Source organism: Drosophila arizonae, chromosome 5, assembly GCF_054131065.1.
Source record: "Drosophila arizonae isolate 15081-1271.41 chromosome 5, UAZ_ARI_1.0, whole genome shotgun sequence".
Lineage (NCBI taxonomy): Eukaryota > Metazoa > Arthropoda > Insecta > Diptera > Drosophilidae > Drosophila > Drosophila arizonae.
In genome coordinates this window covers 16,996,935-17,024,150 of record NC_142925.1, presented here as the reverse complement: position 1 = coordinate 17,024,150, position 27,216 = coordinate 16,996,935, and the positions used below count along the sequence as shown (strand labels likewise).

The following is a 27,216-nucleotide window of genomic DNA, read 5'->3' as shown; positions in this document are numbered from 1 at the left end:
GCTAGGAATTTATATTTTGCAGGTGATTTGTCGCATAAAATTCAAATAATTCATAAGTCGAGAGCCGGCAGCGAAAAATAACAAGCAGCCCGCAATGCCCGCAGCGCCAGAGCGTTAGAGACGCGTTGCTCAACCGCGATGCCAAGCGCCAAGCGGCAAGCGCCCAAAAAAGTATGCAACAAAATGCGGTGACGGCAACGCGGCGTATGCGTGCTAAAAACTTTTTTGTCAGCTCAAAAGTTGCCGAGTCGTGCTGGAGTTGGTTTACAATGGGTAAGCGCGTGCACGCCTGCTCTGCTACCCACAAAGTTTGTCATTTTCAAATGTTTGTTCGTCGCTCTGTGTGGGTGTGGGTGGTGTGTGTGTGTGCCACGCCCACAGCCAAGCCAAGCCAGCATTTGTGCCAGCGACTAACAATGCGTAAATTGTGTCTTAAGGGCGTGTAGCTGCTATCTGTGTTTCTATCTGGCTGTGCGATTTGTTTCTGTTTCGTGGTTAGCCATTTCGGACCCACTTTCAGTTGGACTTTTAAGTTTTGACCCAGCTAGTCATTTCTGTCATGTGTGAAAATTGAGATTTTTATTGGAGAAGGCGAAAGTGATGTTTCCAGATTGTTGCTGCTGCTGCTGCTGTTGAGCTGGTGATGAGATGAAGACGATGTTCTCCTTAAGTTTATACGGCATGTTGAGGGGATTCATGATATTTGTTCATGATTTAGATTCCTTGGTATTGGTCAATATAGAGAACTTGCTTAGTATAATATTTAAAGAGTTAAAATTAAGCACAGAACTAAAAAATTATTAACATTTTTTAAGTATTTCTTCTAAGTATTACCTCTGTGTATATTCTCTGAGAATTTCTTCTACGTATTTATGTAGTTATAGCAAAGAGTAAAATAAATTGAAATTGAAATTGAAAAAATTTACATTTTTAAAGTATTTCTTCTAAGTATTACCTCTGTGTACTTTCTCTAAGTATTTCTTCTAAGCATTTCCTCTAAGTATCCCATCGAAGTATTTAAAAAAAGTATATTCTATAAGTATTTCTTCCAAGTATTTCCTCCAAGTAGTTGCTCTATGTATTGCCTCTGAGCATTTCGTGTAAGTGTTCCATCGAAGTATTTCTTTTGAGTATATTCTGTAAGTATTTCATCTAGGTATTTCCTTCAACTATTTCCCCCTAGTATTTCCTTCAAGTATATCCCCTTAGTATTTCCTGCTTACACTTCACTTTACAGCACTGCACGAGTGATCCCCACCAGGCCTGGGTGACTGAAGAAATGCTGCAGCTGCTGCCCTTTATATAGGGCACCTATCACTCATAGCCTCAGTTGCGCTCAAATGTTGAGCCCTGTGCCAGGTAGAGTTCGTCGTAGTTGACCTTGAATTGACCAATGGGAGCACTCTCTGCCGCTGTAAGCATTCTAGCTTCGTTTTACTCAAATATAAATACGAAATGAATACTACTGCGTACAGAGAGAGAGAGAGAGAGACAGACAAAGAGACAGAGTCTGTGAGAAAAATCACACGGCAGATAAACAAACCTATTTTGATAAATAAATTCATCCTTAAAATATGTCAAGCATTCACAAAAAAAAAAAAAAAAAAAAAACATTGTCGCATTCAGAAATCTTGCTGGATATCATGTTTGCTGCCCGCTTTCTCCGCTTATCTCAATTCGCATGTGTTGCCCCTCATTTTGTCACCGTCGTTTTTGTAGAATTTTTCTGGTTTTTTGGCATGGCTTTTGACCCGCAATTAAGATTGCTGCCTCAGCCTCGACGTCCGGAGGTCGCTGTGGAATATGCTGCGGTTAGCGCTGGCAGCGCTGCCTGCGGCGCTGTTGCCATTTCATTTGCATGCTTATCAGGCGCCGCTGCCAAAGCACGAAGCCAGCATGAAAGTTTTTTTTTTTTGATTTTAGAATTTTCCACTCCTTGTGTTTATCTTTTGTCACATGTGTGTGTGGGCGGCGGCAGTAGGCGGAGGAGGTGGGAGTTTTTTTTTCATTTCATTTCTCGTTTTACAGCTGTTGATTTTTGATATATGGGTCCCCGAAGCGTTGTTCGTGAATCTGTCTGTGACTGCTGCTCATTGCTGGTTGTCGCGTTTCAATGCGTTTGACTTTTTGCGCGCTTTGATAAGTGCGCTTAAGTGTGTCAAGTGGTTGAATAAAGTGCTGGCAAGGGGCTGGACAGAGATGGGGGACTAGCAAGAGTAGCAGCAGCTGAGCAGTTGCGGGGGACGGGCCACATAGAGCAGAGTTTGTTGTGCAATCAGAAGTGGGCAGGAAATGTGCGTAGCTCTGCGAGTTTTGTATTGCCACAGGCGCAAGCCGAAGCACAGCACAAATTCTCTGAAGTGCTGACATCTGAAAAGTGTCGCAGAAATGCTTGTAAATGATATGATAGAGTAATGATTGTGGCTTTACTCCGGCTTTAGCCCGCGGCCAACTGATGAATGTTTGTGGCGTTCATACATTTGTTTTACTTATCTCTTGAGTGACTGCTAACAGAGTATTGTTGGCTCTAGTTATTATTTTTATAAAGAATTTTTTTTATTAGTAACTAATGTTTAAATTTACTGAAAATTGAAATAAATAAATAAAATAATACAAAAAATATAGTAATAGATTTTATATATTTTTTAAGTAAATTTTAATTACCCAAATTATTTTAGCATTTGACTTTTTATATATATAAAGTAAATATTATGTAAATAAACTTTAGTTCATTAAATTTGAGTGTTTTATTGATAATAAACGTTTAAATTTACTGAAAACTAAAAATATTTAAAAATAGTTGATTATTAGATTGTATATATTTATTAAATGTAAATGTAAATCAGTTTCATTTTATTAAATTTTAATTTTATTTTATTGTTAGGAAATATTCAAATTTAAAAAACCCGAAAATATGATAGTATTTTTAATTTTATATATTTATTCAGTAAATTTTAGCAATTTGGAGCCTTTATATTAGTTGATAAATGTTGTTTAAGAAAGAAATATTTTTAATGGCTTTCTATTTTCTAAAAAACAAAATATTTATTGAATTTTTTGTTAAACATAATGAGCTTAAGAAAATTTATAAACATGCTAAGGATAATAGTATAGTTAAATATATATTTACTTAAACATTCTCCATAGCCAATTAATTTAGAAAAGTCTATTAATCACTTAGCATTTGCCTAGCTCAATTCAATTAGGGCAGCCTAAGGAATGCCATAGTCAAATCAAGCCCAATCAAAATATCATAAACCAACAAATAAAGATATTCATCTGGCTATCAACATATTACCATATTACAGCAAACACAACTCCATAATAAGCCATTTCGTGCTCGTAAAATGTAACTGTGTGCAGTGTAACTGTTGGCGCAGGCTTCCGATTTGCTGAGCTTATAAAATTAATTGTAATTAAAAATTAAAATGAATTTCACATTTTTAATTATGCAATTTGCTTTTATAATAATTAAAACAAATGTTTGGCTGCCTGCCTGCCTGACAAACAGAGCCGGGCACACAAATGAGCCAACAATATGAACCAGTCCCCCACACGAGGTGGCCCTTTTTTTTCATATTCCTAACTCTCTCCCTCGATTTGCATGTGGCGCCTCAACCATGAAAATGATAACAAGCCAAAATGTGCGCCAAAGCGTGTGTGGCAAAGAGGACCCCCTCCTCTTTCGTGGCGGTGGGGTTGATTGTTGGCCGCATTCAATTTGGCAAAAGATGCCACCAAATGTTGCGCAATATGTGCGGGCTTTTGTGGGCGGGGGCCCTTACCGGGGGCTTGCCAATTGGAGCCCTTGTCGCAGCCCTCTAATGAGTTTATTCGCAATTAGCTGCGTTTAACATGCAAATGCTTTCGCTCTGCATGACAAAAACAACAATGCCAACATCAATGAATTGCCCATTTGAAGCTTATCAAATGCATATTTGCTTGCGACACGCAGAATTAATTGTGCTGTGTTGCCTGCTGATAAGTGCTGGTTGGTTAAAGCCATCTTCTACTATGTCATAGCCTTAGCCAAGATATATATATATATATATAGATATGTATATCTTAAGTCAAAACAATTCCTGGGCTGTTTATATTTCCACTTCTCTAGTGGTTAGAAAAAAAGCGAGTTAAAATTGCATTTGCATGTGCATCGACACCTTTTCCGAATGCCTAACAACAATAATGCTTACATGCTGGACACATCTGAATAATATGCATTCATCTATTCAGCCATGTCCGAGGCAGCCAACAATGCGACGACGACTCGGCTCGACTGAAATATTGCCAGCATTGAGCTCAGCATGCAACATGCAACATGCGACTTGCATAACAATTGCAATTTGCATTTGTTGGCATAACAAAAGCTGCTGGCAATCTTCTAAGAGCCAGCAAATAAAATTTAAACCATATTTACACAAATAAAAATGCCTTAAAAACTGTCATAAAAGCAATAACATGAGTTATTCAAGCAGCTGAACGACTGTGATATACCCTGTGCTGAAACTGAAAGGGATTTAAGAACATGTTGGCATATGAAGACAATGATAATAAGAATGAAAATGAGAATGATAGTTGTAATTGTAATGCCAATGACTAAGATTAGGATCGTATTATGATATAGATCACGCTAATGATAATGTTGGCAATGACAATGATAATAATAATGATGATGACTATGACAACATAATTTAAATGAAATGATAATGAGTAGGACATTGAATATGACAATGACAATGAGACAGTAAAAAGGACAATGGCAATGAGTATGTAAAAAAAAAAAAAAAAAAAAAAACGATAATGATAATGACAATTATAATGGAAATTATAATAATATATATAATGGAAATAATAATGATCTTAATCATGAACAATGTTAATGCAAACATAATAATAATTATAATAGCAATGAAAACCTTAATGTTTGTTTCATTTTGTATATTTTGTAAGAATGTATAGAATATTAGTAATAATTAGACAATTTAATATATCTCTATATGTATATTTCAGTATTATTAAAATTGATTTAATATACCTCATATACACCTAAAACGAAAACAGGGTATATAAGCAACAATAATGGGAATATGGACAATAGCATTTCCATTGAAGTGCAAGGAAAATGCATTGGCCATATGGAAAACTTTTAGACACACATACACTTACGCACAAACGGAGTACTCCTGTGTGCATGTGAGAGTGGGTGTATGTGTGAGTGGATGTATGAGTGTGTGTGTGTATATATTCGATTTTCTTAAACGCTGCACTTTGGTCAACAATTTCATTTGTAGTCGCTGTCTCGTTGCAGGAACAAGGACACTTCGATTGCAAATGTTGGCTGGCTGGACTGGAGCTGGGGCTGGGACTCCCTTAACTCTTTAGCTCCCCGATGTCCCAGATGTGTGTCAATGTGGAAAGGGCCACTGTGTGTGTGTGTGCTGTGTCTCGTTTTTAGTGAAATTGCACAAAATTGTTTTCCGTTTCGTTTCATTTCGTCGTCGATGTTGTTGCGTCTTCATTTGAAATGTGCATTTAAAATTTATTGCAGCCAAAGCACAAAATTAACTGCATACTGAATGCTGCTAGGGCAGTGCCACGCCCTCTTTGCTGGCCTCCACATTGCTGTTGACAATTGAAATAACAATTTGCTGGCTTTTGCCAGTCGGCCTGCGAGCTCACATTTTCGCCCATTTACCATTTACCAGTTGCCAGTTGCCAGTTGCCAACATTTTGTAAGCACTGCCCAAATGGAGGCCAAGCAAGCAGCCAACAACCAGCAGCCGACGGCCAACTGCCAGCAGGAAATGGGCAATGCACAGCAGGTCCTGGCACAAATCAATTGCACGTATCGTCTAGCGTGAGTTAATGAAATGTTTAACAATTGTTCGGCCTCTAGCTGGAGCCAGTTGACTCTGCACTATGTGTAATTGTTTAAAATAGATTTTGATTGAATTTGATATCATGATTAGTTGAGGAAGTGAATGAAATTGCAATAAATGTAGACATTTAATGGCTGTGGGAATATGTGATTTGATTGATGGAGTGCAAAGGCGAATGGGAGTAATGCTTATAGAACTAAGGAGTGATTAGCGACTCTTTGAAGTGAAATAATGCACTCAAAATAGGTCGTAAATTGAAGCTCAAGTTGGGGGTTTTATTGAGACGAATTTAATCTATTTTAACTTCTACTTCCAGACTCACCTCTATGACCTGAAGTTATCTCAGCTGATATTCTTGGACATATGCAAATATGGAAAATGAATTATAATATGAAAATAATATCTATTCTGCCTTCTAATTCAGACTCAACTTTTGAGCTTTTCAAACTATCTCAGCAGAAATTCAGCTCTTGTACTAAGGGATTTGTAATATGAAAAGAATAATCTATATATAACTTATGTGTCTAGCATAATTAAACCCAAAATTGGTATCTTCCCAACCTAGCAAGAAGTCCTTCTAGTGCAGCAATAAACTTTCTATGACATGCTTTAAGGCATGCCTAAATATCTGCCTTCATAACTACTTGCCTTGCGCCTGAATCGTTCTGTGTGCAGATTTATCTTGTTCAGCTCTTTGTCACTGATTACACAACTCGTTAGAATGAACTGTCAGACAGCTGACCTGGCTCATCAATAAGCAGGAAACCATTTTTCTCTAGGCAGCCCCCGCATCTGGCCCGGCATTAACCCTTTTTAGCCCACCCGAAAATATGACCACAAAACGAACAAAAACAAAAATGTAAATGGATTTCTACTTAACACTTTTGAGGCAGTCAACAGCACACAAAACGTAAACAAACTGAAGCAAGGACAAAGCCAATTGATTGATTGTGCCAAGCGGACTCAGAGTCTATGCAAAAGTGGAAACTTTGACCAAATTTTAATTAACATAAGCGGCTTATGCCGTGGGGTTGAATACTGTTTAAGATTTGTGTGGTTCGACACTTTGTACTTGCCGGTGATTAATAAATTAAACAATACACGGCGCACAGTGCCGAGGTGTTGGAGCGTAGGCAATGTCCTCTCGCAGAGTGACTAGCCCCTGCCTAGCTCAGCCCCAGTTTAACTCAGCTCGACTCTACTCTGCTCTATTCTCTCATATTCCAAGCGCACTCAACTATCAACAAATCAGTCAAAGTCTAACTCGGAGCTTCTTTCAGCTTAGCAATTTGCAGCTTAGTGCGTGTCTGGGAGCTAAAAAATGATAACTGTGTGCAGTCAACTGTTATCGTACGTCCCCCCGCATCGTGTGCACCACTCAAACCCAAGCCAGCCACCCACCCACCCACACACTCACGCTCGTATCGCACGTGCACACATGAGCCGAGTCGAGGAGACAAACAAGCATATAAATAATTGAAATGTTCACCAACGCAGCAAAAGCCACCCGGACCAATCCCACTGGGCTGGCACTTTGGCAAAATTGCAGCACTTTTGAAGTGGTGCGCTGGCTGGGTGGGGCGCTATGCTGCTGACCCACGCTGACCTACGCTGGCAAAGCATTAAGCAATCAAACATTTGATTTTCATTTATCGCGTAATCAAGCGTAAAAATAGCTTCGTGACCAAAGTAACTCATCATCGTCCTGGGTCCTCCCAAGCACCACCCTTAGCCAAAGGATGAGTGTGTGGGTGTGTGTGTGTGGCGTCCACTTATGGATGGTGTTGATGACATTACGACCATTTGATTGCTTCATTTTTTTTTCTTCTTCCTGGCCACGTGTATCCATCAACTTATCTCTTGCAGCGTAAAAAAGATAGAGAGAATGAAAAAAAAAAGGTTTGCTGATTTGCTCCCTGGGCCAAAATGCGTCCGCATCTTTACTTGGCCATTAATTGCTCGACTCTGATCCCGGGCTGTCAGCGAAATTGATGCCTGCTGTTCTTAGCTGATTAAGCTGATGGCTCGCACATGGCCATTTTGGCCATTTGCTGATGAAGCTGGCCTAGTAATGGCTGTGGGAATATGTGATTTGATTGATGGAGTGCAAAGGCGAATGGGAGTAATGCTTATAGAACTAAGGAGTGATTAGCGACTCTTTGAAGTGAAATAATGCACTCAAAATAGGTCGTAAATTGAAGCTCAAGTTGGGGGTTTTATTGAGACGAATTTAATCTATTTTAACTTCTACTTCCAGACTCACCTCTATGACCTGAAGTTATCTCAGCTGATATTCTTGGACATATGCAAATATGGAAAATGAATTATAATATGAAAATAATATCTATTCTGCCTTCTAATTCAGACTCAACTTTTGAGCTTTTCAAACTATCTCAGCAGAAATTCAGCTCTTGTACTAAGGGATTTGTAATATGAAAAGAATAATCTATATATAACTTATGTGTCTAGCATAATTAAACCCAAAATTGGTATCTTCCCAACCTAGCAAGAAGTCCTTCTAGTGCAGCAATAAACTTTCTATGACATGCTTTAAGGCATGCCTAAATATCTGCCTTCATAACTACTTGCCTTGCGCCTGAATCGTTCTGTGTGCAGATTTATCTTGTTCAGCTCTTTGTCACTGATTACACAACTCGTTAGAATGAACTGTCAGACAGCTGACCTGGCTCATCAATAAGCAGGAAACCATTTTTCTCTAGGCAGCCCCCGCATCTGGCCCGGCATTAACCCTTTTTAGCCCACCCGAAAATATGACCACAAAACGAACAAAAACAAAAATGTAAATGGATTTCTACTTAACACTTTTGAGGCAGTCAACAGCACACAAAACGTAAACAAACTGAAGCAAGGACAAAGCCAATTGATTGATTGTGCCAAGCGGACTCAGAGTCTATGCAAAAGTGGAAACTTTGACCAAATTTTAATTAACATAAGCGGCTTATGCCGTGGGGTTGAATACTGTTTAAGATTTGTGTGGTTCGACACTTTGTACTTGCCGGTGATTAATAAATTAAACAATACACGGCGCACAGTGCCGAGGTGTTGGAGCGTAGGCAATGTCCTCTCGCAGAGTGACTAGCCCCTGCCTAGCTCAGCCCCAGTTTAACTCAGCTCGACTCTACTCTGCTCTATTCTCTCATATTCCAAGCGCACTCAACTATCAACAAATCAGTCAAAGTCTAACTCGGAGCTTCTTTCAGCTTAGCAATTTGCAGCTTAGTGCGTGTCTGGGAGCTAAAAAATGATAACTGTGTGCAGTCAACTGTTATCGTACGTCCCCCCGCATCGTGTGCACCACTCAAACCCAAGCCAGCCACCCACCCACCCACACACTCACGCTCGTATCGCACGTGCACACATGAGCCGAGTCGAGGAGACAAACAAGCATATAAATAATTGAAATGTTCACCAACGCAGCAAAAGCCACCCGGACCAATCCCACTGGGCTGGCACTTTGGCAAAATTGCAGCACTTTTGAAGTGGTGCGCTGGCTGGGTGGGGCGCTATGCTGCTGACCCACGCTGACCTACGCTGGCAAAGCATTAAGCAATCAAACATTTGATTTTCATTTATCGCGTAATCAAGCGTAAAAATAGCTTCGTGACCAAAGTAACTCATCATCGTCCTGGGTCCTCCCAAGCACCACCCTTAGCCAAAGGATGAGTGTGTGGGTGTGTGTGTGTGGCGTCCACTTATGGATGGTGTTGATGACATTACGACCATTTGATTGCTTCATTTTTTTTTCTTCTTCCTGGCCACGTGTATCCATCAACTTATCTCTTGCAGCGTAAAAAAGATAGAGAGAATGAAAAAAAAAAGGTTTGCTGATTTGCTCCCTGGGCCAAAATGCGTCCGCATCTTTACTTGGCCATTAATTGCTCGACTCTGATCCCGGGCTGTCAGCGAAATTGATGCCTGCTGTTCTTAGCTGATTAAGCTGATGGCTCGCACATGGCCATTTTGGCCATTTGCTGATGAAGCTGGCCTAGTGCAGATAGCCCAATGCAACTAATCTAGCCGTCCTTCTTAAACGATTAGTTTGCAGCTTCTCTTTCAGCTTGTTCCGGCAGCACTTTAGCAGCTTCCTATGGCAAGTGCCTATTATTTTTTATGGCTAGTATTTATACTTTGAGTGTTATTGGTTTGGGGTATTTTAATATTTTATATATATATATTATTTTTAGCCGTTAGTAGAGTAAAAATTGTCTATAAGGAATTTTTATTTTATTTTACTTGACTAATATTAGTTTTAAACATTTTTTGTAGCTACTTTTCAGAATTTATTCTAAATATATATTTTAATGATTTATTTTGGAATTTGTTTTTATATTTTAGCTTTCATTCTTGATGAGTGAAATTTAATGTTATTTTTCAGCCTCTGAACTATTTAATGAGAATTTAATTGTTAGCATTATTTTTTTTTACCGCATTTCTGCTTGCTCATTTATATATATATATTTTTTTTAATTTGTTTTTGTTTTGACCTTTCACTATTTCACATACAGGTTAAAAGATTAATTGCATTTAATAAGTTTTTTCTTTAGAATAAAATACTTTTTTTGTCACTCGAATGTTTCTAAAATAAATCAGCAAAACCCTGAGAAATTGACCAAAATTGACTGCTTGAAATATGTTATAGTATATTGTATTATATTATTATCTAGCTGCTACTCAAGAGTTAGATGAAGAGCTGAATGGCGAGCAGAGGTGTATAAATATATAAATATTTTTTAATTTTAATTTTTTATTTTATTGCTTAATAAAATTTTTAAAAAATTGTGCAAGTTTGCGCATTTCAGACCTGTAAATCCATTTCAACTAAATACAATACTTCGTTCCAGTTCAACACCCACCTTCGATGACACTGATATCTGCTTGGGGACAGCCCAATTATGCATTTATGCGTTTTTTCTTTAGAATAAAATAATTTTTTTTGTTATTCGAATTTTTCTAAAATAAATCAGCAATACCCTGAGAAATCGGCCAAAATTGACTGCTTGAAATATGTTATAGTATATTGTATTATATTATTATCTAACTGTTACTCAAGAGTTAGATGAAGAGCTGAATGGCCAGCAGAGGTGTATAAATATATAAATATTTTTTAATTTTAATTTTTTATTTTATTGCTTAATAAAATTTTTAAAAAATTGTGCAAGTTTGCGCATTTTGGACCTGTAAATCCATTTCAACTAAATACAATACTTCGTTCCAGTTCAACACCCACCTTCGATGACACTGATATCTGCTTGGGGGCAGCCTCAGCTCTGGGCATTTGATAAATGCTTCAGTGGCGCTGACAATGCCGCTGATGTCTCTGACATGTTCACACTCGAGTGATTCTCAAGTTCATTATTTGGTACACCCTCGTTTTCTATGTACTTGCGGGACGACCTTAAGATATGTGTGTGCAGTTTTATTTTGGTAAAAAAGAATAATAGAAATAAAATAGATCGTATAATACAGACATATTTACGCTTAACTCTCGACTCTACGATTAATCAGAATATTTGGCACTGTTCAGATTTAAAGGTCTTTAAAGGCCCTAAGGTCTCGCCAGGCGGCAATTGTCAACACGCGCATAATTCTCGGCGTACAAAAGGTCGCAAATGGCAGCGTTGTTGTCGTAGCTCATCTCGGCCACCTTGAACTCCGGATTGATGGCAATCTTGAGTATATACGAGCCGCGTGGCAATTCGGTTATGTCCACCCACTGGCAGTCCAGATTATATAGATAAACATCTGAGCAGTTGACAGAGATACCTGAGGAAAATAGATGTTAAAGCCGGCTTAACATCTTGCTCAACACTCTAAAACGCTCACCCTGATCCCCAAAGTTGGCGCAGTTGTATTTCCGGGCGACGCCGGGCAGGCAGCTGCTGTCCTCCAAGCAGAAGGACGCCTTGTGACCCTGCGCCACCTTGCGACCATCCAGGTCGAATATGTCGAAGGTGGCAAACACCTCCATGCTGTGGTAGTGCCTGCAAATCAGGGGAGAGTTATCAAGGGGGGGATGATTGGCTGCCCACGCCTTCTGCTTACATATGACACATGTGCCACTCCCACTGGCTCTTCTCCTTGAAGGGGCGGAAGTCCGTGTTGCCCGCATTTATAGCGGCCGCTGTGAACTTGAGCAGCCTTCGCGTGTGATAGCGCCAATTGGGGCTGTCGCGCTGTATCTGATAGGCCTCGCTGGAGACGCAGTTCTCCTCCATGGCGCACTGCATCAGCAGCATCGGACGATCCTCCAGGTGAGCCGTCTGCTCGATTTCATAGTAGTCCACCACCAAATCGGGCGACCGATAGTCACAGATCACAGCAGCCACATGCTGCCGGTTGCCGTGGCAGCTCACAATGCCGCTCAGGTGATTGTGGTGCAGGCAGTCCGCCAGCTCCGTTTCGTTGCCATAGCACTCGCTGCCGCTGAGCATGGGCCGGGAGATGTTGGCGCCACCGAAGTAGTCCGTCTGGAAGGCCTCGCGAGCGTAGCCCAGGTCCAGCTGACGACAGACCACATTCGCCTCCAGTATGGACCAGCCGTCCGCACAGATGCTGCCCCAGCGCTGGCCATCGATGCGCACCTCGACCCGTCCCTCGTTTCTGGAGCGACCGCCGCGCAGCCTCACATACAGGCGTGAGCCAGGATGTATGGGGTACTTGGGCAGCAGACGATCATCCTCGAGGGCTGCGGGCGCCGACCAAACGGCTGCATCCGTTGGCGGATAGCAGATAACGCCCGCTGCTTCGCTCGGCTCACAGTCGTTGATGCCCCAGCCCTCAAAGTGGCAGTCGGTCAGCTCCTGCTCGTGGCCCTCGCAGTACAGATTGTCCATCCAGTAGCGCCGCCGAGCGGGTCCAAAGTAGCCGCTGTGGGTGTAGCGACGCAGCCCGAGGAAGCCCAGCTGCCGGCACACGATCTCGCCCTCCGCAGCATCCCATTCATCATCGCAAACGGCGCCCCACTTGTTATTATGCAGCACCTCAATGTTACCTGAGATGTTGAGAGTGCAGCTCTTAGAGGTAATCATGAAAATAGCCCAGTCCTACCTTCGTATTCAGCATCACCGCCCACTAGACGTATGGCGCCCTCCTCCTTGTTCAGGGTCTTGATATAGCGCGGCACGAGCTGCTGCTGCTCGCGTCGCGCATCCTGAATCGATTGATGCACAGCGGCTGCTGCAAGCTGAGCGCCCATCAGGCCTAGCCAGAGAACGTGCAGGGCCAACATGATATCAAGTGGATGAACAATTGGATTCTTATCGACTCGACTCGACTCGTGATTCGCGCTGATTCGAGCTGTTTCGCATTTGCCTGGGTTGGCGTGCGCTCGAGAACTGAAACTGAGCCGAGTACGCAGCAGAGTTCAAACGAAAATTAAATAGCGAATGAAATCATTTAACTATGAACTTCAGGTATGCTCAGGCCCGCTCCGGTGCCATCTACTTGGATCTATGTATCTACACATGTATCTGATGCGCTTCAGAAGCTCGCTCAGAGCGCTCAAAGCGCTCACAGCGCTCAACTGACGTCAGCAGCGTCTAACAAAGGCGCAGATTGAGAGCGCACTTCGCCATATGAATCGCCAGCATTCCGAAACCGAATTCGTGCACGTCAATAGTAGATTGAGCGTAGATGCTGGCTGCCAGAGAATCTGCTGCTAAATGCAATTTTTTTTTAGCCTAGTTCCATGTAATTCCAAATCTGACAAACGGAACATTTTAATATGCCAGCGGCGTGTATATTACACTTGTTCCTTGGCATGCAAACTTCAATAATCGAAACTATTGTCAGTGGGTGATTTCAGCCAAGCAATGCTCTGTTTTAATAATAAAATAAGAGATAAATTAGTAAACTTGATATACAGCAAAAGAGAGAGAGAGATAGAGATTTTTCTATGATAGGATATCTAATACTAATATAAATTATTTTTAAATAATTTTTTAAATAACTTAAATGAACTACCAGAAGATTTGAGTAGCTTAAAAAAACTGGGAAACAAATAAATAAATTAATAAAAAATCCTGCGTCGGCCGGGAATCGAACCCGGATCAACTGCTTGGAAGGCAACTATGCTGACCATTACACCACCGACGCCACTGTATATCAAGGATGAATAAACCTACCCTAAACTTAAGCTCATCTATGCTGAACAAATTTCTTGCAGTGTATGCCAAATGCTAACATATTAAAAGGAAACAAACAGAAAACTTGTTTCATAGAATAATTAGAATAATATTTGTGTAGCTAGAATAATAAACTGTTTCTCAGTCATCTAACGAAATATTAAATGAGGCTTCCTGCATGCCCCCAATGCATTTTCCTACCACCATTTCAGCGATTATCAAACGTCATTGCGAAATTTGAAAAGCAAACAAAACAAACTGAAATATGGAAAACTATGCCATAATTCAGTCACTGAGCACAAAGCTTCAAAGTATTGCAACATGTACACGAAAGCATGTTGTTATAGTTGTTATTGTTGTTGCTACGATTATCTCTATCTGCATGCATAGCTGGCAAACTCATCAAGGGAAACCCATTATATTTGGCATGCAGCCATTTGAAACGCCGCGAACGGCAAACGGGCAAACATGCAACATTGAGACCTGAACTTGACACTGAAACAAATATCACTAACAACAACAGCAACAACAACAAAAGCAACAGACGGTAATGACATTTGTATTTGGTTTGGATGTCAGTTGCATGTGTGTGGGTTGGATATATGTGTGTGTGTGTGTTTGTGTTGGGTGTGCTTATTAGCCAAGTGCCAGCATAATCGTAATTGGAAATCTAACCCGATTAGGTCAGCGGAAAAGAGCACAACGGCAAATAAAAGAGAGAGAGAGAGAGAGATAGGCAAATGAGATCAAGAGCCACATGCAAATGGAAATAGTCAAAGTCAATGGAGCGTGCACCAAAACAGCCGTTGGATACATTTTCAAGATCAATAAGAATACACATGCTAGTGTGTATATCAATAAAAAGAAAAATAAGCAAAAAACAAAATCAATGTACTTTTATAATATATAGAAGCAGAGCATGAACTATAACCCTCTTGCAGATGTAGATTTATAATGTAGATTATTTTGGAAAATTATTAAAAATTTATTTAAAAGTATAGAATATTAAAATATAATAAAAATGTAAAATAAATTCAATCCTCAACTGCGCTTTGGCTTTTTGATGGGAAGGATCGAATCGCATGTTTTTGAAGGTCAGTAAAGGTGTATATTAACGTATAACGAAGAGTTGGATATACTTAACATTAACAAGGGAAAAGACGTCGGCTTACTTACATCAGCTTAATAATTAGTTCTTGCCTTTCTGGGCAGAGCAGAGCTTTTTCTTTTCCGTAATATATACACTGTCGGTCCACATTAAAATATTTACCCCAATTATATAAGCAACAACTATTTTCAAATAAATACTTATTATCAATCTAAAGTCTCCATATTATTCCCAGCTGAACATATCTGCTACAAGACCCGACTCCTTTGTTTTAGTGATCCCATAAACTTGGCCCAGCAACACAGTGTAAAGCTCGTTTAAGGCTCTACTTCTATTCGCATCACTACACGAACTGGCTATAAATATTACCAGTCGAAATTAATTGGATAAACGTTTTATGATATTGAATTATGATGGCCAGAGTTGGGGGTCAGCGCAAAGAATTTTGCGCTCTGGAATTCCCACACAATTCAAGCGGCCAATTTTATGAGTGCGTAAATTCCAATGGCAGTTGCCAAAGGCGTAAGGACAACGACATAAGCGCAATCCTTGCGCTGTCCTCCTGCTCTGTTCTCTTGTCCGCATCGACGGCATCGGCAGCAGCGTCATGTACAAAGGTAATAAAATTCGATATAAAATCGTGTAATAAAATCATTACTGGCCCTTGCTTTGCGCTGGCCACTAAAATCAAACTGGTCTGGCAACGCCAACGGCATCGGACAGAAACGTGCAGGCGGCCCAGGATATGACCCAGTCTTAAGCCAATACCAGTCTCCATCCCAATGCCAATCCCAATCCCTAGCCCGATCCCGATGCCTATCCCTATGCCAAGCTCAGGCCATAAAAATGGCAACGTGTGCCGCTGGCAAAGCGAAGCGACAAGTTAAAAGAGCAAAAGCAACAGACCCAGACTCAGCCACAGCCACAGCCTCCGCGGTCTCCACAGTCTCCGCATCCTGACAAGGCGAAGGAGCTGTAAAAATAAGACGAAACCAGCGCGAAAATAATTTGTGTGGGTTCCTTATTCATTCACAGCGCTCGAGGGCCCGGCCCAGGAAGTGTAATAATAGGAAGTAAAAGGGCAAAAACTGCTTAAAGGATATTGAAAAGCGATAAATTGCTTTATTACTTAAGTGAGCCAACTGATTAGGTTAGCCTTGCACTCGCCGAGTGGCTCATTAAAGAATCCAGCTCGCAGTTCCGCAAAAAATAAGGAAAAAATAAAGTAAAAGAAAAACACCAAACTGAAAGTAACATAAATCCAATAAAATGCTATAGCGATTGCCATTAAAAGTTGTAATTAGTTTCTACTTGAAAATACACTGCAATATTTATATTCGTGTATTATTATATCTTGTTGATTGAGCAAATGCATCATATTTAGTTTTCATATGCATGGCTATTAATATGTTCTCAAATTATTTGGTAAGCCCTTTACTCATCAAATGAAAGCTTAAAACTAAGTTTCAGTTGTTTTTTTTTTTTTTTTTTTTACATTTTATTTTAAAATTTCTTTAATAATATTTTTACTTTATTTATTATATATATTTATTAAATTGTTTTATTCCCTTTTAAAAATATTTTAATTTTACTACCCTTTGCATATTTATTTTGTACTTAATATTTTATTTCATTTTTTATATTTAAATTTAATATATAGTTTTTAATTCTTTTTTTTTTATATGTTAAGAATTGTTTACTTTAGTTTGTATACATATTTTTTTATTAATTTATTTAATATTTAAATATCCTTTTACTTTTATATATTTATATTCATATATTTTGTGGTACTTTTTATATATTTATTTTTTATTTATAGTTTATTTCTTTTTGAACTCATTTTTTTTAATACATATATCTTTTATTTCATATATTAATTTACCATATTTATTTGATAAATATTTTCATTTGCATCAATATATATTTTTTATATCAAATTAAATTTTTGTTTAATATCTCGGATTCGTTTTTAAATGCTTTGAGTTAAGTTTTAAAGGGGCTGCCACCCACCCTCACACACACAAACACACACACACACACAGATACATACTGAGCGGGTGGGCAGTTGTTCCATAAGTTAATTTCGCACAAAGCTTCCAAAACTGACATTAAAAGCTGTGATATCTCTTTATAATGATAGCATGTATGGCAGCAGCTCATTTGAACATTAATAAAATTGTATGCCGCTGACAGCATAAATGTCACCAAAGTGCTATTAAAACTAAATTATTGCCGGCATAACCATGATTCATTAGGACAAACCGAGAAGACGGCGCAGAGAAATCATAAAAAATATATATGAACATATACGAAATGTGGCAATAACTCGCAAATTTGTAGCTAGCTTAAATACAAGAGAAAAAATTGTTTATTAATTTGTAATACGAAGGCGGAGCCCTGAAAAAAATGCCCGCAAAAAAAAATGTGGCAAGGCGTGTTCAACTTTGAAAATGTGCCAAAAAAAAAAGAAGAGAAGAAGACAGAAAAAAAAGTTTACAATCGGCGAGTGCCTCGGCTTTAATACCCTTTTTATGCGCATTTCAATGGAAAACGGGGCCTGAGACAAAGAGAGACAAAGAAGGTGGTGAGGGGGCTGGAGAGGGCCGGGGCGGTGTGGGGCCCCAAATGAAATAATGGAATTAAAATGCGCCTTTTGCTTTGGCAAACTCAGTCAGTTGGACACACACAAAAATACGAAGCAATAAAAACAATAATGAAATCAAAAGAACGAGAAAACAAGGCAAAGCAGAGCGAGCCAAGGAGAGAATGGGCATTGAAATGGATCGGTTTTCGGTTGGAATTATAATGAGCTTTACTTTGATATTTTGTTTTTCTCTTTCGTTCTCGTTTTTTCTCGTCTTGTATTTTAAGAAGATAATGAAATTTAGCGCAGCATTGAAAATTGTTGAAAACATATATATTTTCTTAAGTTTTTGTTTTTATTGGAAATATGTTTGCCATAATGAGATTGTTAAAATTGTTGGTTTTTACTATAGCCAGCACTTTGACCTCTGAATCGCTCTCATGCATTACTTAAATTCATTTACATTTGGTAAAGCTTTGCATATTGAAGTGTTTTCATGTTTTACAAAAATAATATTAAATTGATTTATTGAAGCGTTTAAATTCGCTCGAACTTCCAGACAAACTGTCCATCTGCTGCAAGTCAATATATATCGATGGCAATATGGACGATGACAATATGGAGATATTGTATACAAATAACAGGTGGCATTTCCGGTTTCGTGCACCATTGGACACACAATTTTAATGTTGCAATGCAAATTGTTGGTTTATTTATTTCACTTTTTTTTCATATCAATAAATACGAAATACAATAAGAGCTGAATATTGAGACGTTAAGGCTGCTGCAACCAAGGGGCTTAAATAATATGAATAAAAAAACGCAAGCCGGATTTTTGATATGATATATGTGTGAGGGGTTAATGGATGAACATTTCCTGATTACTGTTAATTAATGTGAATATATTATTTTAGTTTTTCTTATCAGTTTCTTTGGCTATTACTAATTATTTCCATAAAGATTTTGATTATACAATTAATAAAGTCAATTATTAAACAAACCATTATTTTAAGATTATAATCTGATATGAAGTAAATAAAAATATATAAAAATGGGCATATACATATATGCACCATATGATATCTGTTGAAACGTTAAAGATTTTTCTTTAATTTTTCAATATAAGAACCGATCAGAAATATCTAGAATTATTGCGGAGGATAGGCAGTTCAGTTCTTTCTATATTCTAAAATATATAAATATTTTTTTATATTCTTTATATATCTATTTCCTTTGCTTACCATAGAGCCAGCTTTTAGCTGACTTCAGGGCAATTCCTAGTCGTCTACTCTCCACTCTGGTTATATTTTAATTTCGCTTTGCTCTTTTCTGTCTATCGATTGCCTGCGGCTGGGCCACGTCGGGGATTTGCGACAAAACTTTCCGCTTATTTTGCTGTCTGTCTCCAGACGGAAGCAACAACGTCGACAACGCCGCCTGAACTTATGTGTGCAAATATTTATTTTAGGATTTTTATGAAGTTGGCTGAAAAGAAGAAATCACAGCCAGAAACCGGAAAATCTCCGTGTTGCGTCTTGGCTAATAAAACTCAACTTAAGCAGGCTCTGTCAGCTCTCCCAGCTGTACTCCGTGAGTCCATAGCCGCTGGGCTGCCTCATGCGCTATGCTCATAATTATTGGAGAGATTCCAGCATAGAAATCAATTAATTTCTATTATTTTTATTTCCCTTTTTAGCAACTTGCGGCTAATTGAATTTTCTATAAAACAAATATGTCGATGCCTTTAAACAAAAAACACGCAACTATTGTGGACATTGCTTTTGTGATGGGCAGGAAGCGATTGGCTGTTGCCTATGCGCCTGGTTCGGACTAAATGAATTATGTAACATGTCTAGCCATTTAGTGCCATAATTCAGAGCAATCTATGCCAACGCAGACACATCAAAGCCGGACAGAACGGGCCTAGTTTAGGGCGTACGCGCGCCGCTTTCAGCTGGAAAGGGAGCCAAATTGCTCGGCAGCGAGACAAATTACATTTGCATAGGATAATTGGAATTGCATATTGAAAAATATTTATGCCTTCAAATGGGATGCAAAAAGAGGGAAACAGGAGAGAAAAAATAACGATTGAAAACTATAATTTGTTGGCGGTTTTGTGGCTTTGCTCAGCGCAAACAGTGTGGGCTTATTTATCCACACTCGCACGAAATGAGTTTGAAAAATTGAAATCTTTTTGCATGTCGAACAAATTGGCTTAACGCGAGAGCTTAGCTCTGATTATGCATGCGATTGAAATTGCAAAAACTAAAAAAAAAGGGAATTCTTGGTAAATAAAAAGTACATATGTAAATGTATATATATTTATATGCTATGATATATTTGATTTTCTGAAACATTTAGGCTTACTCTCGTTTAACTGTCACTTTTCTTAAATTTCGGGCCTCTATCAAAAAGAGTTTTAAAATTCCAAATATTATCAGATTGTTCATGTGTGTAGGATGCCTGTCGCCGTTCGCTTGGTGGAAGCTCTGGCCATAGTCACACTAATGGCCCTAATTACTTGCGTCTCCCTCTGTGTGGTGATTGCACAGCAATCGTTGAGCCTTGCAATAACATTCATAGAGGTGCGTACGCTGCAAGTTGAGTGAAAGACTCTTAGTCCTTAGACTCCTACCATGCCATCCATCCTCAGCCAGCTGCAAATATACTCGATGTCGTGTTGATAATGGCCGAGAAATTGTTGGTCGGCGCATTGGTATTCAGTGTTACCCTAATCAATACTGTTTGTTGTGCATTGCATATGATTGGAATTGCTTAGGGAAGTGACACTTGACCCACAATGGTGATCTGACAATACTGTACACTATTTATGGTGACTTTTAAAACTCTTCTATCAGATCAGCACCATACTCAAGTGATGTAAAACAATTGAAATTTTTAGCGCTTTCCCTGTATAAAAGTGAGGCAAGAAAATAAATTTTACCGAATTTTGTACCGGCTTTTCTACAACTTAAAGCCCATTTATAATATATTTATTTTATATTTTACATACTTTTTAATTTATATGCATAATGATAAGTACCTTAAGCAAACCGAACGACTGATGTGGCAATTTAAAAGCTCTCTGTGGCCCTTCGCCAAACGAACCACAGTAAAAGCCAAAGGAGAAACTACATACATACATACATGTATATATTGTATGTATATATAAAGGCACAAACACTAATATTCAATCAAACAATTTCACGCCCCAATAAATTTTTTTAACCAGCCGGCGGCTAAGCACAAAATGCGCTCAATTGCAGCAAATATGCGCTATGGCTGGAAAAAGCAGCGCTAAAAAAGAGAGGCGGACTAAGCGAGAGCGACTGTCAGATACCCTACAATAGAGACTAAAGTAGACATTGTTGAGAGTGAATATTTAATCAAGTGACTAATGGATAGCCAATGGATAGATTAAGCTATAACTTGTTTGGAGATTATATTAACTAAGCAAGTTTATGTTTCTGACTGACTAGCAGATACCCTATATACAGGCTAAGTTATGTTGCAGGCACGGATTGACTCACAAGCATGGGAAATGAGATATGAACCATTTGCAGAAAACGAGAAAGAATAATTTAGTTTAATAATTTATGCAATCTATAAATAATTCTTTAAAACTACAGTGAGTCATACATATACATATATATGTCTGAATTTACCTATATGAATGAATACTTACCATGTATAGATCATTATTTCATATGTTTCTATAGAGCACATACGCCACAATCAATATACCTCTTCATCTACTTGGGCTCCGCACAGGGTATAGTATAGAAAATCAAACTGAAAGCACCTTTGAAAATAACTATTTATGCCTCAATATACCAACTTGGCCTTCCAGTGTGCGCATAATCATAAGGCCAACGGGCCGCTCTTAACGATTTTGTGCACTTTTATGCGGAACGGACACGTCAAAGGCCGCCTTTAATGTTTTAGCACCTTTTGTGCTGTTTATTCTATTATTTAGTTGTTTATCAATGTTTCAGGATCGCTGCCAAGCCGAGCCGTACAGCAATGGGACAGCAGCTCAGGCACTGCGTGTAGGAGTCGGGCTCGTTGTTGTTGCCCGTTGGTGCAATTCGTGTTTTGATTTAGTGCCAATTTCGAGCAGAAAAATTGTTCAATGCCTCTGGGGCAAAGTTAAGTTAAAAAACAGAGAAAAAGAGAAAAACACACGCAGATTACAGACGGAAATTGAAGCGGCTCGAGATGCCAGTTAACAAGCGAGAGAACAATAACAACTGAGTCACCCGAGGGTCAGATTGTTGTGTTGTGTTGTGTTGTGTTGTGTTGTGTTGTGTCTGTGGCCTGTGCGTGTCGCTCGATGGCAGCCAGGCAACAACACCTTGCCGAGTGGACCCCAAGAAGTTAAATGCATGCCAGCGACTTGCTCAATTTAAAAAACTTTTATTTGATCGCTTAGGCGCTCGCATTATGGGATATACTTCCTTGTGGCTTCTCCAGCATCTGGCGATACCAATCGGATATGAATGTCTGCTCGTTGCGCTCCGCAATCAGGCTGAATGTAAGTACGCCGGAACGGGCAATATAATCGAACTGATACACCGCACTGGGATTGTCCAGTTCCATGACCTTGCGCATCTGCAGCAGTAGAAAGTGCATCAAATCGATGCACTTCTCGCAGGACCAATTTTTGATCTGCAGGTCGAAGTAGCTCCATCAGCAGAGTAAATATTATTTAGCCGCATAACTTACATTATCTCGCATGAGTGTGGCCAAGGTGCACTTCTGGAGTTTGTGAACAAGTCCAGAGCTTTTGGGTCGAGCTATGTAAATATCGTTGACATCCTTCAAGTAGCACTCGAACCACCAGCTCAAGGCATCCACTGGCCTTGGCTTGAACCTAGGCGGCTGAATTACTTTGCATTCCACAAAGGTGCCTGGCCATGAGTCTGGTGCGCTATAGGCAATAGAAAATTTGGCATTTGAGTGGTACTTGAAGTACAGTAAATACGCACTCGAAAGGCTGAACACGATGCCCACCCATGCTGGAGGCATAGACCACGGCCAGTTCGCCAATGTTGCGGCTGAAGACACCATAGAACTCTCCGCTAGGACTGCGCGCATTGGGCGGCAAATGGGGCGTGTCTGTAATCTCAAAGTGTTGAGGTATCGGCTGTGCCTGTCATTGTACTGCATTGCGTTTACCTGAATATATCAAATGCTTCAGTTTAGTCTCCATACAGTTTCGACGCTCTCTGGCCAGCTGCTCTGCAGAGGCTTCATTTGACTGCGGCCGCGCCAGGCACAGGTAAAGCGTATCACGATATCTGCTGCCCAAGATTCGCCAGTTGCTCTTCCTGTAGAGCGTGCACAGCAGAGTCGTCAACACATTCTCCTGGGTGACAATGTCCGCCCGCACCGCCGACCCATAGACCATCGCATCCCGATGGTCCCTAATGAAGTGCAGCATATTGTCCAGATATTCAGCGTGCTGGTCACGCCCATTGTATGCGATATTTACGTTGTTCAGATTCAAGGGAAAGCTGTCTGCATCCGGTATCAATAGGAATTTCATCAGATGCGCATCGTCCTTATAGATGCGCTCGCTCGTCACACTAAAGCCGCCAAGTACTCTGGGCGGCAAGTTGAAGCCATTCGTCTTTGCTTGATTTCGCTTATTTTTTGTATGCTTCCTATACTTGTTAAGCTTGAAAATGATCGGAGCAGAGGACATCGTGGAAAATCTTGTCTGTGACTAGCAAACTTTTCTTTCGACTGAAATGTCAAACGCCCGTGTTGACTAGGGAAATCGAATAGTATTGTAAAATGCATCAATGTAATAAATCTAGAAACTTCGCTCACTTGACAAATGTAAAATTGAAATTGCGAATTATGAATTATAGAAAGAGAAATCTATATGATCTAGGCATTGCCTTTATTGAAAAGAATATATCAGCATATATCAAAAAATTCGATTAGACAGGCAGCTCGGCCTCCTGCACTTCGGGGTCTTCGCTGGTCTGAGCCGTGGCCATCTCTGGCTGCTCTGGCTGCTCAGTGGTTGTGGTGGCGGCTTCAGCTGGCGAGGACTCCTCGGACTGGCTGCAGGCGCAGGAGTCGCGAGTGTTGGCCGCTATCCATTCGTTGAAGTTGCTCACGCGTGTGTAGACGCCGGGGGAGCCGGGCTTGGCGCAGCCCTCGCCCCAGGAGACGATGCCAGCCAGTTGATAGGTTTGCTTCTCGTCAATCACGTGCATGGGCCCGCCACTGTCGCCCTGGCAGGAGTCCTTGCCGCCCTGCTCCACGTAGCCGGCACAGATCATGTTGTCGGTGATCTTGTCAGCGCCGTAGTTGGTCTCGCGGCACTGCTGCTGCGACAGCACGGGCACCTCAACCTCCTGCAGAGTATCGGATATGGGTCCACCCTCGCTGAGAGCGCCCCAGCCGGTGACCACAGCCGTTTGGCCAGCAAAGGTCTCGGTGGGCGTGGGCAGGCAAACGGGATGCATGTCGATGCCTAGACGCACCGGCTCATTGAACCGGATGAGCGCAATGTCGCTGTCGAAGTTGAGCGTGCTGTAGTTGGGATGGACGAGCACGCGAGCCACTCGCCTGTCCACGATCTTCACATGGCTGTCCTGCCGATTGTGCTCCAGCAGGCGCACCGTGATCAGCCGATGGTAGAAGCCGTTGACGCAGTGGGCCGCCGTGAGGGCGTACTGATCGTTGACCAGCGTGGCACCACAGTAGAAGCTGCCGAACCACATCAGCATGGCCATCCAGGGATACTCGTGCACCTCCGTCTCCTGCCCGCCGACGATGCGATGGCGCGTATTGATGTTGCCGCAGCCACAGGCCGGGCACTCCCGCTTGGCGGGCGACACGCCCGTCTCGGGATAGTCCGGACCCAGCACGGATATGATCCAGTCCAGGAAGCTGTTCTGCCGCATACTGTTCAACGACTCCAATATCTTGGCCGGCTCCGAGGCGCCGCGCATACTGGGCGTGGCCAGGGCCAGGCCCACCACTGAGGCTAGCAAGCAAATGTATCTCATTCTGGTTAGCGAACTAAGCTGGCCAACTGGCAATTGGCAACTGAATTGGCGCATCCTTGCCAATGCCCACAAGAAGAGGGCTCAGCTAGCAGAACCCTTGGCCGGCCTCGACCGGCTGCAGAACTGGCTAGACCAGCCGCCAAACCGGACCCAGCTAAGGTTATTGCCATTCCACATGCTGGAATGCTGCAGCTCTATAAATACTCAAGAGATTGTCTGATTCTTTTTTTTCTTTTTCTTGATTTAATAAATAAGGAAAATAAGTAAATAAAATATCTTCGACGAGTCGAAGTCTTTGATACACTTGCAGAGGCCTTTGCTAACTTTTCACATAATACGGATAAATTTGAACATAATTTAGAGAAAGAAATTAGTCTTTTTTTTGCCACTAAACAACTAAACTTTCCGTTTGGTGTCTTATGCTTGGAATCTTTTGGTTGATGTATCACGAAAAATAACGAAAGTTTTCCAATGAAAAAACTTGAATTTCGTCCAATCAAGGCAAATCCGATTGACTGAGGGCGTATCCTAAATAATAAGAATTTATTATTTGATGATTATAGAGTATTCATTCAGTCGCCTCAGCCTCAGCCTCATCCTCATGCTCATCTTCAGTTGCAGTTGCCAAAGCAAGTGTACTGCGAGAGCTCTGCACCAAATTACTTGATCTTCTTGGTCTCCTGCTGGCAGAGGCAGGCCTGTTTGGTGAGGTTCTTGATCCAGGTGCCGTAGCGATTCACTCGCGCATAGACACCTGGATAGCCAGCCTTGGCGCAGCCCTCGCCCCACGAAACGACGCCAGCGATCTGATACTCTCTGGTGCCATTGGGCACGATGTGCAGGGGGCCGCCGCTGTCGCCCTGGCAGGAGTCTTTGCCGCCCTCGTCGTAGCCGCCGCAGAGCATGTTGTCCGTGATCTTGTTGCCGTAGCGGCTCTTGCGGCACTCGTCTTGCGACAAAATGGGCACCTGAACCTCCTGCAAGGAATCGTTAGCCACGAATTGCTTCGATCGAGTTGTTTCAGCTTACCTGCAGCGTGTCTGAGGTGGGCCCACCCACCTTGAGGGCGCCCCAGCCGGTGACGACGCCGATCTCTCCCCGGAAACTGCGACCGGGCGTCGGCATGCAGACGGGATGGAGCACCTCGTTGAACTCCACATGCTCGTCCAGCTTGATGATGGCAATGTCGTTGTCATAGTTGCGGGCATTGTACTTGGGATGGGTGATCACCTCGGCGACCTTGCGATCGATTTTCTGCATATGCGACATCTTGCGATCGTGCTCCAGCAGGCGCACCGAAATGCGCTCCTTGCGGAAGCCGTAGACACAGTGCGAGGCGGTCAGCAGGAACTGATCGTTGAGCAGGGAGGCGGCGCAGTAGAAGCGTCCGCCATAGAGCAGCATGGCCACCCAGGGATACTGATGCACCTCCGTCTCCTGCCCGCCCACGATGCGCTTCTGGATGTTGGCCACGCCGCAGACGCAGTCGCTGCAGTTCCTCGGCGGACTCAGCGTCGGTGGCGCCGGCGTCGTTGCCCTTCGCGTTGTTGTGGGCGCTGCTGTGGTCGTTGTGGTTGTTGCTGCGGTTGTTGAGGTTGTCGACGCCGCAGCTGGCGTCGCAGTGGGCGTCGTCGCCGAGCTGCTCAGCGTGGCAATTGTGACGCTCTCGGTGGCAGCGCCGGGACGCTGCGGCAGCAGTGATAGAACCCATTGAACGAACGTGTTCTGGGACTGCTTCAGCACGGGCGAAATGGGCGCTGGGCCCACCGCAGTCAGCGCCGATGCGTTGTACTGCTGCGCGGCACCAGATCCGATCAGCAGCAACAGCAGCAGCGGCAGCAGCAGCAGCGGCAGCTTCAGGCAGTTCGGCAAACTGCTCCAAGTCATCTTTGCCTATGTTGGGAAAAAAAAGTTTGTTCGGTGGCTTTCTCTACGCTCAAGCGACACCACCAACTCGTGTGGCTCGATGCAAACTGAAAAGCCAGCCACAAATTTGAAAGCCAGCGACAAACATTTCACCGAAATTCACATTACAAGCCACACACAAAAAAAAAAAAAAAAAGTGGTTCTGGCCTGTGGCACGTCCACTTTGCCAATCTACAAACTCATACACATGTATGTGTGTGCATGTGTGTGTGTCTGTGGTTTTGTATTCTGCGCATGCGTAGGCCACGCCGGTTTGACCATGATAATAATACTTCACTCAACACAATATCGCACAGTTTTCGAGCTTTAGTCAACGGCTTTTTATACCCTATAGAATTCTGCGGAGTTCTGTCAGCTGAAGCAATTAAAAAGTTATTCAAATATAATAATAGGAATTCATTTCAGATATTATAATTTATAGAATTCCGCTATTTAATTTGCGGATTTATTTGCATTCATTCGCCTAGCCTCAACGGGTTTTATTTGATTTATTTCTTTGAAATGGAAGCGCATTTGTTATTCGTCTAGCTGCATGAATATGTATGTT

General features: G+C 41.5%; 5 protein-coding genes and 1 non-coding gene across 6 annotated transcripts; 1 reads left to right on the top strand and 5 right to left on the bottom strand.

Moving 5' to 3' along the window:
• Nucleotides 1–11,295: 11,295 nt before the first annotated feature.
• Loxl2 (Lysyl oxidase-like 2) lies at nucleotides 11,296–13,299 on the bottom strand. The gene is made up of 4 exons (XM_018013482.2): nucleotides 12,948–13,299; nucleotides 11,943–12,891; nucleotides 11,724–11,881; nucleotides 11,296–11,663 (listed from the first exon to the last, which is right to left on the bottom strand). Exons 1-4 carry the CDS (start codon nucleotides 13,126–13,128, stop codon nucleotides 11,446–11,448), a joined length of 1,506 nt encoding a protein of 501 aa, XP_017868971.1. The 5' UTR covers nucleotides 13,129–13,299; the 3' UTR covers nucleotides 11,296–11,445.
• Nucleotides 13,300–13,922: 623 nt separating this feature from the next.
• On the bottom strand, nucleotides 13,923–13,994 carry TRNAG-UCC (transfer RNA glycine (anticodon UCC)). Its single transcript has one exon. It is a non-coding gene; the product is annotated as a tRNA-Gly (tRNA).
• A 6,060-nt stretch (nucleotides 13,995–20,054) lies between these two features.
• Nucleotides 20,055–20,703, top strand: LOC108615167 (uncharacterized). The gene is made up of 2 exons (XM_018009475.2): nucleotides 20,055–20,300; nucleotides 20,369–20,703. Exons 1-2 carry the CDS (start codon nucleotides 20,175–20,177, stop codon nucleotides 20,492–20,494), a joined length of 252 nt encoding a protein of 83 aa, XP_017864964.1. The 5' UTR covers nucleotides 20,055–20,174; the 3' UTR covers nucleotides 20,495–20,703.
• Nucleotides 20,704–22,115: 1,412 nt separating this feature from the next.
• Nucleotides 22,116–23,549, bottom strand: LOC108614966 (protein cutoff-like). Its single transcript, XM_018009189.2, has 4 exons — nucleotides 22,894–23,549; nucleotides 22,704–22,833; nucleotides 22,441–22,645; nucleotides 22,116–22,383 (listed from the first exon to the last, which is right to left on the bottom strand). Exons 1-4 carry the CDS (start codon nucleotides 23,420–23,422, stop codon nucleotides 22,144–22,146), a joined length of 1,104 nt encoding a protein of 367 aa, XP_017864678.1. The 5' UTR covers nucleotides 23,423–23,549; the 3' UTR covers nucleotides 22,116–22,143.
• Nucleotides 23,550–23,602: 53 nt separating this feature from the next.
• Nucleotides 23,603–24,811, bottom strand: LOC108617051 (trypsin-1). The gene has a single exon (XM_018012692.2). It carries the CDS (start codon nucleotides 24,795–24,797, stop codon nucleotides 23,664–23,666), a length of 1,134 nt encoding a protein of 377 aa, XP_017868181.1. The 5' UTR covers nucleotides 24,798–24,811; the 3' UTR covers nucleotides 23,603–23,663.
• A 127-nt stretch (nucleotides 24,812–24,938) lies between these two features.
• Nucleotides 24,939–26,778, bottom strand: tpr (tracheal-prostasin). The gene is made up of 2 exons (XM_018009188.2): nucleotides 25,773–26,778; nucleotides 24,939–25,720 (listed from the first exon to the last, which is right to left on the bottom strand). Exons 1-2 carry the CDS (start codon nucleotides 26,628–26,630, stop codon nucleotides 25,403–25,405), a joined length of 1,176 nt encoding a protein of 391 aa, XP_017864677.1. The 5' UTR covers nucleotides 26,631–26,778; the 3' UTR covers nucleotides 24,939–25,402.
• Between the last annotated feature and the right edge of the window lie 438 nt (nucleotides 26,779–27,216).